This window comes from Aspergillus melleus, assembly GCF_016097325.1.
Source record: "Aspergillus melleus strain CBS 546.65 chromosome Unknown contig4, whole genome shotgun sequence".
Lineage (NCBI taxonomy): Eukaryota > Fungi > Ascomycota > Eurotiomycetes > Eurotiales > Aspergillaceae > Aspergillus > Aspergillus melleus.
In genome coordinates this window covers 3519377-3531798 of record NW_025763373.1, presented here as the reverse complement: position 1 = coordinate 3531798, position 12422 = coordinate 3519377, and the positions used below count along the sequence as shown (strand labels likewise).

At 33.3% G+C, this 12422-nt stretch overlaps 3 protein-coding genes across 3 annotated transcripts; 2 read left to right on the top strand and 1 right to left on the bottom strand.

Moving 5' to 3' along the window:
- Positions 1-6258: 6258 nt before the first annotated feature.
- ERG25_1 (sterol desaturase family protein) lies at positions 6259-7094 on the bottom strand (the record flags this gene model as incomplete). The annotated part of the gene is made up of 3 exons (XM_046089751.1): positions 6259-6823; positions 6876-6961; positions 7008-7094. 3 exons carry the CDS (start codon positions 7092-7094, stop codon positions 6259-6261), a joined length of 738 nt encoding a protein of 245 aa, XP_045945723.1.
- A 1246-nt stretch (positions 7095-8340) lies between these two features.
- On the top strand, positions 8341-10442 carry NCA2 (NCA2 family protein; the record flags this gene model as incomplete). Its single annotated transcript, XM_046089750.1, has 4 exons — positions 8341-8357; positions 8414-9970; positions 10020-10142; positions 10202-10442. 4 exons carry the CDS (start codon positions 8341-8343, stop codon positions 10440-10442), a joined length of 1938 nt encoding a protein of 645 aa, XP_045945722.1.
- Positions 10443-11427: 985 nt separating this feature from the next.
- On the top strand, positions 11428-12184 carry srgA (Rab family GTPase srgA; the record flags this gene model as incomplete). The annotated part of the gene is made up of 3 exons (XM_046089749.1): positions 11428-11457; positions 11529-11796; positions 11862-12184. The coding sequence occupies 3 exons, from the start codon at positions 11428-11430 to the stop codon at positions 12182-12184; spliced, it is 621 nt and encodes a 206-aa protein (XP_045945721.1).
- Positions 12185-12422: the final 238 nt, after the last annotated feature.

The window sequence follows — 12422 nt, the reverse complement described above, 5'->3', positions numbered from 1 at the left end:
AATTATAAATTTTTATTTTTTTTGATACAAATAAAACTTCATGTTTTATTAATGATATTAATAATCAAATATATTCTTTTGTCAATTGTTCGTTAATGTACTATTATAAAACTTGTGATTTTTTTTAACATTAAATAAATCTTTTTATATACAATTGTCTTTATCTTTAAATAAAATATAATAATTATATTTATTATGTTTTAATAATTCAGATTTCTTTAATTGTTCAAAAAAATTTTTAAAATCTTTTATATTCATGTAATAATCTATTTGATTCTTCATTAATCACTAAATCCATAATATCGATCATCTATTATAATTCAATCTTTTTATAAAAATCTATATAATATTTGACAATAATTATTATTTAAATATATTGTTTTTTTGTGTTTAATATTCAATCAAATAATTATATCAATTATTCTTTGTCAATAAAATCAATTGTTATTATAATTATATTTATAATATTTTGTTTATTGTTATCAATTAATATATTTGTAAATTCATTCTATAATCTGTTAATGTTAACTCAATAATCGTTATTTTAAATACGCTATTTAATCTCAAATATCTTCAATATCTGATTTTATTGTAAACATTCACATCATATAAATTAAAGACTCTCTGTTTTCCAATTGATTTCTAAATTGTGATTTTTAAATCATAAAATTTCCAATATCACATCATACTATTTCAAAGACGTCACATCAAAATTTATATATTTAAAATAATCTTTTATAATTATGAATATCAGTCTCAATTCAATTATAAAACTTTTCTTTAATAATTTATCATTCAATTCTGAAATAGATTTTGATTTCATTTTTATAATTTTTAAGATCTTTAGTCTTTTTTGAAATTTTAAATCTCTGAAATTATTTATTGCTCCAAAATTTACCATAATTTAAACATTTTAGTTTAAAACTTTAACTATCAACTTCAAATATAATTCTTTTTAGATTGTTATTGATAAATTCATTATTCAACAAAATTTTCATAATTTTCATAACTATTATAAAAATTATTATTTCAATTTAGCGTTATAATGCATTAAACAATAATTTTTATAACAAATTTTCTAATATTGTGTGTTGTGCTTCAGATAAATTAAATATTCAATACAAACACATTTTGATTTTTTATAAAAACATTGTTATTTTTTTAAATCTTAATATTTTTGAATAATTATTTTTAACATTTTATATATTAAATAATCACAATCTTCGTCATACCATACAATTTATAAAATGCAATAATATTTTAAATATGTCTTTTAATATAAACATTCACAATTGTTTTTTTGATATCTATATAATGATTTGGTATGTTCAATAACATTGTTTTTTACAATAATAATTTGATTGTAATCATAATTCTATCAATTACATATTTTGCATCTAATTTTATAATTCGCACATTTCAAATAATGCATTTTTCAATTTTCTGTTTATAAATCCCAGCAATCTAACTTCCAATGCAGACATTATATAAAAATATTTCACAATTTTTTGATAAATTATATTAGATTCTTTTTCAATTCTTGAATCAATTAATTTATTCAGTATTCTTTTTCAATTCTTTATATCAACTAAATAATATGTTAATTAATTACAGTGTTATTTTCTAAATCAAATATTTCATTTTTCATTTAATTATAATCAAAAACATTCTTGATCATTTGATTATCTTTCACATTAATATTGTCAATGTTATTTTAATCAAATATAATTCTATAAAAGATTTTGTCAAATGTTTTGAATATCTTATAAAATCTTTTTTATATTAAGATTACAGTCAATCCATTAAATTTTATATTATTCATTCAAAAAATCAAAACTTCTTGACACTATAATCAAATCATAATCCACTAAATCTGACTTGCTGTTAATAGATTTAAAAAATCTATTTATTTTTTATTTAATAAATCAATCATAATCGTCACTATTTGATATCTATAAATTCTAAAATTATTTTTTCAACTAATCATCGTGACATATCGCATTAAAAAGCTTCCTTGCTTTTTTCATAAACAATTATGATAAATTTAAAATTCTAATCTCTTTTATGTTATTCAACAATTTGTAAATATTGTATATTAATTTTGCATATTAATTGTTTTTAAATTCATTTATTTTTTTTGAATACTTTTTTTTCATCGCATAACGCCTGGATTATTCATAATGCAAATACTGACAATTCATTTAAATTATATATATTTCAAATATTGACAATTAATTCATTAAACTTTTTTATAATTCAGAATTTTTTTCAATTGTTTTATCTGCTTTTGTTATTTTATTCTTTTGAAATCTTGCATTATCGAAACATATGTTTTGTTTTTTTGTAATTAAAACATAATTGTTTTTTTATTAACATTCAATCTTATCTTTTAATACATTATATTGCTGTTTGTCAATAACATCGAATTTCATTAACTATAGATTACAAAGATTATTGTATTTTTAATTTTTTAATTGTGCTAACTGTCTATTATTAATACAATAATTGTTCGTTCTCGAATTTCTTTGAAATCGTATTTCGAATTGATTTTTTTTTCAAATATTGAAATTGTAAAATCTATTATCAATCTTAATTGCTTATTTGATTATTTTATTAAATGTGTTTAATTTTTTTATTTAGATCAATTTTTTTAATTTTCATTTTTCAAATCTTTTTCGAATCATGTGATATAAACGTTATCATCTCAATTCAAATGAGATATGTTTGTTGAAATTCCAATACATATTTAACAATTAAATTGTTTTGTTTAAATTGTTACAATTTTTATTTTGTATTTCACAATGTGTTGATGTTTTCAAATGTAGTTTAAAAACATTTTTTAAATTTATTATAATTGACAAAGATTTTTTTGATATCATTGTTTTAACAATTTTCATTTTTTTTTTAATTTTTGATAAAAGATTTAAATTAATCAAACATTGAATTAGTGAGATAGATTGATGCAAAAAAAATTTTGTTTGTTTTGTATGTCAATTTTTCATGATTCATTTGAAGATACATGTTTAATTAAAGCATAAAAATTTATAATTTAGATCTAATGTCATCAAATGTTTTAAATAATCTAATTTTGATTGACTTAACAATCAAATGATTTTTTAAAATTATGATTTGTTGTTATAATTGATCAATCATGTCTTCAAAATCATGCATAATAATTGTTTATTTTTGATTCTAATCCGATTCTTTTGATGAGAATTAAAGAATCTTGTTGTTATTCAAAATGATCAATATGATTGTTTAAACTGATTTGTATTAATTTAGCGTTTAATGTGTCAAATTCTAAAATCTGTTAAAGTTATGTTAATTGTTAGATTGATTATAGTTTGAGTCTTCTAATGAATAATTCAACTATTTCTAAAAACAGATAATATTTATTTAAAAATTTTAAATTTCGAATGTGATCGACGAGATCTCGGATGAATCTTTTTAAGATTTTAATAAACTAAAGTAATAATCAAAAAATTTCAATAGTTAAAAAAGAAATAAAGCCAGATCGGCATATATATTTTTCTATAATAAAATGTGAACGAATTGTATTAACAATTATTGAAAAGTAATTATCAAAGACAATGATTATATTGAACATGAAGAATTAAACAAGAACTATTTAATAAATAGATAAACGAGTGTCTTTATATAATTTTTTATGAATATATTATTTGACATATTATCTGATTTTTTTTATATTATTTGATCGCAATATATCCGATAATATACAACATATCATATGATATCGACATACCATGTCATGTGACTGAATTCTTTCTTTTAATGTCACGGGTCCTGGGTTGCCGTCGGCCTATCATTTCTGCCCCGCGGCTCTTGGTGTAGCAGGGGTTCGTAACATTTACAATTGAAAATTTTTTAAACAATTTGTTATTAATCGAAATCGGCTTTTTATTTTTGAATTCTAAAATAACACATTTTTCATATAAATATCACATGATTTTATTTTATTATTTATTATTTCTAAATCAATAATCAATTAAAATGTATAATCTGTATTGTCGAAGTCATATTGCAACATTATTTAATAATCAATTTTAATATGAACAAATAATGATTTTTATTCATATTTTTTATTGTGAACATTATAAATAAATTTTTTAATATTATTATTGATATTTTTTTATATAAAATCTTGTTTAACATTAATTTATAAAAATTATAAAATTTTTTTCATTTATTTATTCAACAAGATTTTTTATAAAAATATGATGCCGAAGAAGTTCTTTGTTTTATTAAAATATATATAAAATATTTTTATAATTAATATCATATTTCATTTTTTAAATTTGATTTTAAAAATAAAATCTATATTCATTTATATCAAGACTATATTATATTTATTACGTGTTAATTTGATCATTATTTTTTTCAACAATATATAAAATCTTTTAAAATTTTCAAATGTGTCAATCGTTTCGCATATTGTTTAAAATTGTTTCGAACATTTTATATCTATTTCATATTTTTTATTATTTAACTCGAATTTACATAAGTTAATATTAATTCTTTCAAATATCAATATAAACGGTTCGGTCTTATTTAAATAAAAAATGATAAAATTAATAATATTTTTGTCAAAAAAGATTATTATAAAATTGAACGTATTATTAATCGACATATTATTCACATTAAATATAATCAAATTCTTTATACACAATATTTTATTTTTTGATGTGACTATTTTGTTAAAAAAAATTTATGTTGACAATTTGAATGTTTTTAATTTTATTGTTGAATATAAAACATCATTGTAATTGTATTGTTATTTTGTTTATTATTAAATCTTTTTATTATTATTTTTATCTTTTTTTATCTCATTCTTTCATTTATTACATTTTTATTTCATTGTTTTTATTAATATATTTTTCTTTAATAATATATAACTAATTCATAAAAACGTTGCATTTGAAATCCTATCATCTTGTTGCAGCGTTGTTTATCGATCATCTTTATATTATTTTTTGATGAAATACAGATTGTGAAAATGATCTTTACGGATAATCTTAAGATTGCAGTTATAATATATATGTTTTATTTTAATTGTCAGTCACTTTAGTGGTCGGACTTAGTCAATTTTCTTCCGTTTTAACAACCATCTCAATACTAATGAATGTCGATGTTTTCATCGCGTTTTCGCCCACTGCATCATTTAAAATAATAATATTAAAATCTTTAAAACTTTTATAATTTAATTAATTTAACAACAATATAATCAAATAATTCAAATAATAAAATCAACAATTATATATCTTTTTTATATAATAATTTGATTAATTAATTATTTAGAAGATTAAGCAATTAATTCTTTTTAATTAATGAATATTTTTTTATTATACTTATATTTGTTTCTACATTTGGATCGTAATATATCCAAAATTGTTTTAATGTATTTGATACTTCTAGTTAAAGAAATCAAATGTCCGAATAAGAATCCATCCATTGCAGAGCTTTCTATTACATATATAATATAATTAATTATTTATTTAAAAAAATTTTAAAAAAGATTTTAAAAAAGATTTTAATTAAATAAAAAATTATTTTAATAATCTTAATTTTTTTTAATATTCTTTATAAATAATTCTAAATAAAAAATAAAAATTTCTTATATATAATTAGACTTCATTGATATATAAAGATTTTAAAATCTTTTATTAAATAATCTTTTTCTTTTTTTGCTTAACTATAAGTCATAAACAGACTTGTCTTTTACTAGGCTTCTTTATAGACTGTCACATTCTGGCGCATTTTATTATAAATTGGATAAGCTTCATGATGGATACAGATGCATTGAAATAGATATGATGAAAAAAAGTTTGTGATTGTTAAAGATAGATTATAATGGAGAAAAATGTTGCGAAATAAGTGGTAATTGAGTTTAAAAATAAGATAATAAGAAACCCACAATTAAAATGAAGCTTTATATTTGACAATAAGATTATCCCGTTGACAGGCTTCTGGTCAACCCTGTCACATCTTAATACTACTTCAGCACTAGGCCCTGCGTATTCACGTAATTATTCAATCATATCATTAAATGTACTATAGAATCTAACTAATACAGTGCGCTATGTCTGTAACCATAAAATGCGTACAAAGCACATAAAAAAGCATAACGAAGAACGGACAAGACGCCCACAGCTTGCTGGGGAATTCATCCAATACAGTGAGTTTCCCATGATAACAGGACCCATTGCAGGTTAATTATTTGTATGCTGCCCATCTCCCAGATTAGAGGTTCTTCTTTACCCCCTTCGCAGCCTTGTTTTCCCTGCGACGCTTGATTGCCTCGGGGGTGTATTCAGTGTCAAGCAAGTAGTCCCACCACCGGAAGCTGCTCGAGTAATTGCCCACAAATTTTTCATGATGCAGATCATGATGATCAGCGCCAGCCCAGAACGGAAGGAAATGATGAAGGCTCCAAGGAAACTCGTAACCACTATGCGCGTCGATGGCTTGGAAAAGCCGGAGCACAATCCAAACATACATGGTAAATATGTGCAGGTCCCCAGTTACTGCGCACCAGAGGATTGGACAGCCAACAGTTCCGAAACCCAAGATCATAACCTCAATCGGAGATGCATACTCGGCTGCCATGCCAAAAGGGGCCGAGTATTGATGGTGTATCTTATGTATAGCTTTGTAAAGAGGACCCCAGTGGAGTGCACGATGGGAGAAATAATGCCATGTATCCTCGAGGATGAAGAAGACGGCGATTTGGTAGGCCATTGTCCACAGGGAAGGGAAAGGAACCGATGTCGAGAGACCAAAAAACTGAGCCATGGGGTGAAACAGCCTGAGGATATCTCGTTAGTTACAACGAAGCAGCAAGCAACGAGCACACCTACCAGATTTGGGGCAGTTCGACAGTGAAGTGGCTGAGTAGCACAAACTTCGCGCAATCCCACTGTTCTCGCAAGGACGGAATTTTGTTCTGCAACATGTTAATATAATCCCCTCAAACAAGAAATTCCACTCACGCTCTGAATTTTATAGTTCTTCAGTATTCCAAGACTGTCGATAAAGATCCAGGGTAGGGAACGTCCGAAGTAAACGAGTTCATGCATTACGAATGACATGATACCCGTTGCGAGGACATCGTTCTGCATCCAAGCATACCATGTCGTCCAGAGTCTCTCGATGAAATTTAGATGAGTGTTGTACTTGGATATCTCTTCAAACTGGCCCCAATACGTAACTGGGGGGGGCGACAATAATGTCGAGTTCCTGACCTGGTCAGAACCGATGGGAAGATACCTTGGAGGGAAAAAAAAAAGAGAAAACAAACACTCACATTTTGTTGGGGAGGTTTTGCAGATCTAACAGAACAAAATGCTTCGAATTCTGGTCCGGAAATCTAACCAATTGCCGCAATCCTGGATGGTAGGAGAGAGGGCCGACTTGATAGAGAAAGGATGTTTGAAGAGACGTCCGGAAAGGACAAAGTGTGTGGGTGATATTTCAGGGATGGACTAGACCGGAGCAAAAGGCCGCGCGATCAGGACATCCGTTCCCGAGGTGGCGAGACTTCTTCCCCCCTGTCCTCACACTCTTTCTGGCACCACTGCCTAGCCGATCGGGGCCGATACTGTGGCTCCACAGCGCAGTCCCACAGGCCACTCGTTGTTGTCCACTGATAAGCTGACTATTATTACTGCTTCTTCAGAGAGCCGGGTTGAACCAGTCAGCAAGAATATTAGGCAGATATTTACTGCCAGGGGTGATACTAGGTACAGAACCTATAGCCTAGGTACCTTACTGTACACATATAGAGATAGGTACTTTCTCCGTACATATATGTACTAGAACCAAGTCTACCGTCGCGCAGAGTAGGTACACTACTTCTGACATACCCTACACCGGAGTAGTGCCGATATACTATAAGCCTGCTCCAACAAAATTGAGAGTTTTATGTTGTGTGGAAAGTGGAAACGTTTCGAGGGGAAATAGTAAATACCTGCTCCTGAAGATCCTTAGATCGGCATCGTCTGTCTACAGTCTACACCGTACGGAGTAAGTTAGTAGTAACTTACCCCTGTGTACGGACTACGGAGTAGTGGGCTTGCAAAAATAATGCAAACCATCTATCTACCAGTAACCCACTCGCACTTATCATTCTTCGATCCACTACCTACCTACTCCGTACAAGTCTACGGAATACCGACTACGGAGTACTCCTTACTGTGTACGGTGTAGCTAGGATACATAGGTGTACTACCTCCGTGGGTGCCACCTCCTGGTCGACCCACCCCTTGCGACTGATTGTCTTTGATGGACTGATTCCAACCAAACCCGGGCAGTAAGAAGCCTATCATGTCAGTGATACATAAGTAAGTGACGGGACCTTTGGACATCCTAAGAGCGTTGTTTAAATTGACATAACCAGCAACATCTGTGCTGTAGACACAGCCCTTGATAAGCTCAAGCAACAAGTCGATGATCTGCATTTCAACACCAGAAACATAGCCGAGCAGACTGGCCAAAATAGCATCCATGCGTCGCAAATCAACTCACTGGCTAGAACAATCGATTCTCTCTCAGTCACCTCCAAGACCCATCCAGTACTCCAAGCCGATCGGATTGCAGCCCTGCTCTCGGCAATTCCATATGCCGCCCTTGAACCAGACGACCCCTCTAATCCGCTCAGCGCACATACGGCAGACCTACTGTGGCTCTTAGCGGCGAAGGCAGCGGTGCAGACTTCGGGGGCGGTGTTGAACGTTCTTCTAGAGCAAATCATCAAATTGAATGGCGAAATTAGTTACTGGGAGGATGTCCTCAGCTCCCGTTTCAATATCGGGTTCTATACGCTCCAAACATTGCCCGTGAGGGTTTGGCATAAAACTTCGAGCGCTTTCATCGCCAGCGCTCATGAAGACATCACGAGTTCTCCTGCCCCCCTCAGAGAAACATGGATGGGGTTTTACAATTCGGTTCGTGGGTGCTTGCGCCAACCCTGGCAGTTCTTACCAAAGACAATGCTTCTTTCACCGCTTCTCGCATCTAGGTCTGGAATATACCGAAAGCGAGACTCTCTGAGGGAAATGAAGGATCTCAATGCAGTCGGCATTGGGATCCTGATGAAGGAATGCATATCACAACATATCACGCGCGAATACGTTGACGACAGATTGAGTGGTCATTTTGACGGTCTCTGGCGTGATGAGGTATCCAGGAGTGTTGCATTGATGGCCTCCTTTCTTGAACAACCCCAAGAAAAAAACAACCCACAACTTCGCAAGAATTTAATCTCGGAAACCGACGAATCAATCGCCTCTCGCCAATTGCACCGCGGCGCTCATCATGCTTGTCAGCCACCCGCAGTTGTGATCGAACGGCTCAGGCACATACATGAGAACCTCCTTCCGAAACACCTTACACTTTCAGCGCGTACTATTACTAACTCGGGACGGCCCCCTCGCATCGTGCGCTACTGGTTGCCCATAACTGTTGCCATATTTTCGACAAGTACCGTGTTCAAGTTTCTAGCAGATCGACACCGGGAGATCATCAGATGGGTCGTAGATATTGGATCAACAACCGTACAATTTTGGAACAACTGGGTTGTGCATCCAATTCAACGGCTAATCAGAACTATTAGGCACGACGAGAACAGCGAAATCGCATTGATGAGCAGGAATAGCCTAGAAGCTGATCGAGCGAGTCTTGAGAGAATGGTTGTCGATTTCACTCTCGATCAGAGAGAGTCGCAAATTGGAAATCCTGACATAAACACAAATGCAATTACTGAAAAGGTCCGAGAAGGGGATTTGACACCAGTTCTAAGGGCATATGAGAAAGACCTGCGGAATCCTTTTATTGGAACAATCAAAGGTGATCTTGTGCGCGCCCTCCTGATTCAGATTCAGAAAACAAAAGTCGATGTCGAAATCGCTATAGGCGGTATCGATTCGCTCCTGAAGAGCCAGGAGCTTGTTTTTGGGTGCGTGGTGATTCTCTGCATAACGATGCTTGAAGCTGACGATCCTTAGATTCGTTGGACTGACACCTGGGATCATGGTGTCGTATGCATTCCTGCGATGGATCTGCGGGATTTTCAGCCCCAGACAGGGGTTGAAAGTCGGTAGGAAGGATGAATTCAGACATGCTATGAGGTAAAGCCACGAGCAAGGCGCATTTGCTACAAGGATTTCTATTGTTAACTCAAATATAGGAATGTTCACCGTACCGCAACATCATCCCTAACAGCAGTCGGCCTCTCAGCATACAAAGACCTTGGTCTTCTTATTTGTGACTCAGAAGTCCTCCTTCAAAAGGCCAAAATGATCCTTAAAGGGGCAGATCTTCGTGCATTTCAAGAAGATGTTGGTGATCTGGTCGACCAGAATAGATCTGGCAAGCAACTTGATGTGGTTGCGCGAATGGGGTGGGTGTATTCAAAATGGCTTCAATAACGGCATCACTTTTTCACTATATGGCTACCCACGCAGAAATATCCATTTCGGAGGTGATCTGGACTGATCCCTTTGCTACGACCTCTAAGAAGTACGAAATACATATCATGACGTGAAGGGGGGAGGGGAATCTTGTTGTATGAAGTCCACGATAGCTAATAATGATGTGATTTGTAAATCATCAAAGTTGCAAAGAGACCTACAAAAGGTAATTATCCTAGTCAAGACTGATCAAGTCTGTGGAAATTAATAGGTTCTGAAGTAGCTCGTTGACTGATATTGGTAAAGGGGAGGATGTGGGGTGAAACCCGGTGACTTTAATACTGGGTAGGCACGAGACAAGTTATTACACCTTACACTCTCCGTACGGGACATATTATTGTTGCATCCCTAGCTTAACACCAACCGTCTGTCATCAACCCCCCCCCATTACGCGCTGCCACCACCGACTCCTTTTCTGCACTCAGTTGTCTTACGCCTAATTCTCGATTCCCAGAACCAGGCTATATCATATCTTACGTCTCAACCCGTATCCTGGTATCAAACGGCACACCGAGTGCTCCCGTCTTGTTCCCCTGACTTCTAGCCACCTGTTGAGGTTTCTTCAGACGACCAACATATTTGCCACCCTAAGGTGGCAGCAGGTTTTCTGCAGGCAGAGTTGGTGGAAAGAAGAAACAACACAGCATAAAGAGCTAGAAGTGTACCAACTATCCGAACGAAGAAGAGAATCCCTCTCAACCCCCCTCCCCCTTCCCTCTCCAACGAGAAAAAGATCCAGATCAGTTAGAGACGAGGAAACATACACTGCACGCGCGACGAAGAGACCTCGACATTACTAGTCTTAATCAATCTACCTCTGTCGGTTCCTCATTCTCTTCACTGGACCGTTCTTCTCTTACGCCCCCCGCCGCCAGAATTATTTTTATCTGTTCAACAGCCAAACGACTACATCATTTCCCTCTAGGCGCTGAATTGTTGCACAATGGCCGGTACAAGGAATTATGACTTCTTGGTAAGTACCGGTAACTATCCTAATATAAATCATTCATATGCGGACATACAAACTAAGGATTGGTGTCCCAGATCAAATTGCTCCTGATCGGGGACTCCGGTGTGGGGAAATCATGCTGCCTTTTGCGCTTCAGCGAAGACTCCTTCACGCCGTCTTTCATTACTACTATCGGTATTGACTTTAAGATTCGTACTATTGAGCTGGACGGCAAGCGCGTTAAACTTCAGATATGGGACACCGCTGGACAAGAGCGCTTTAGAACAATCACGACTGCATACTACAGAGGAGCAATGGGCATTCTTCTTGTTTATGATGTCACAGATGAACGATCATTCCAAAGTAAGGCCACCTCGCTTCATGTCGGATCCTCACATTGCTAATGCTGCTCGGTAATTTGCAATTAGATATCCGGACATGGTTTTCAAATGTCGAGCAACATGCCAGCGAAGGCGTGCATAAGATTCTCATCGGGAACAAATGCGACTGGGAGGAAAAACGAGCAGTGTCAACCGAACAAGGCCAGCAACTTGCCGATGAGCTTGGGATTCCTTTTCTGGAGGTCTCGGCCAAGAATAATATCAACATCGAGAAAGCTTTCTACGATCTCGCCTCAGAAATAAAGAAGGGCATGGATACATCAAAGGCAGAACAGGCCGGTCCGCAGGGTGTCAGTATAGACCAACAAGGCTCCGGGCTGAATGGTAACACGGGGGGTAAATGCTGCTGAAGATTTCCGTTTATTGCACTTGGTCCAGCAAAGAATTTCCTTACACTCCCCCCTCGGCTCTTCCTCCTATGGGCTATACAAACCAGGACTTTGGTGTTCTTGATAACTGTCCCAAGACTGGTCTGATTACCTGATTGCTCTTATACCAACTCTTATCAGTTGCACTTGCTTTGTCTCTGATGTTACTTGACTCGTTAGGTGGCGTTGCTGATTATTCTTTCATTTCTTATCATGGTGC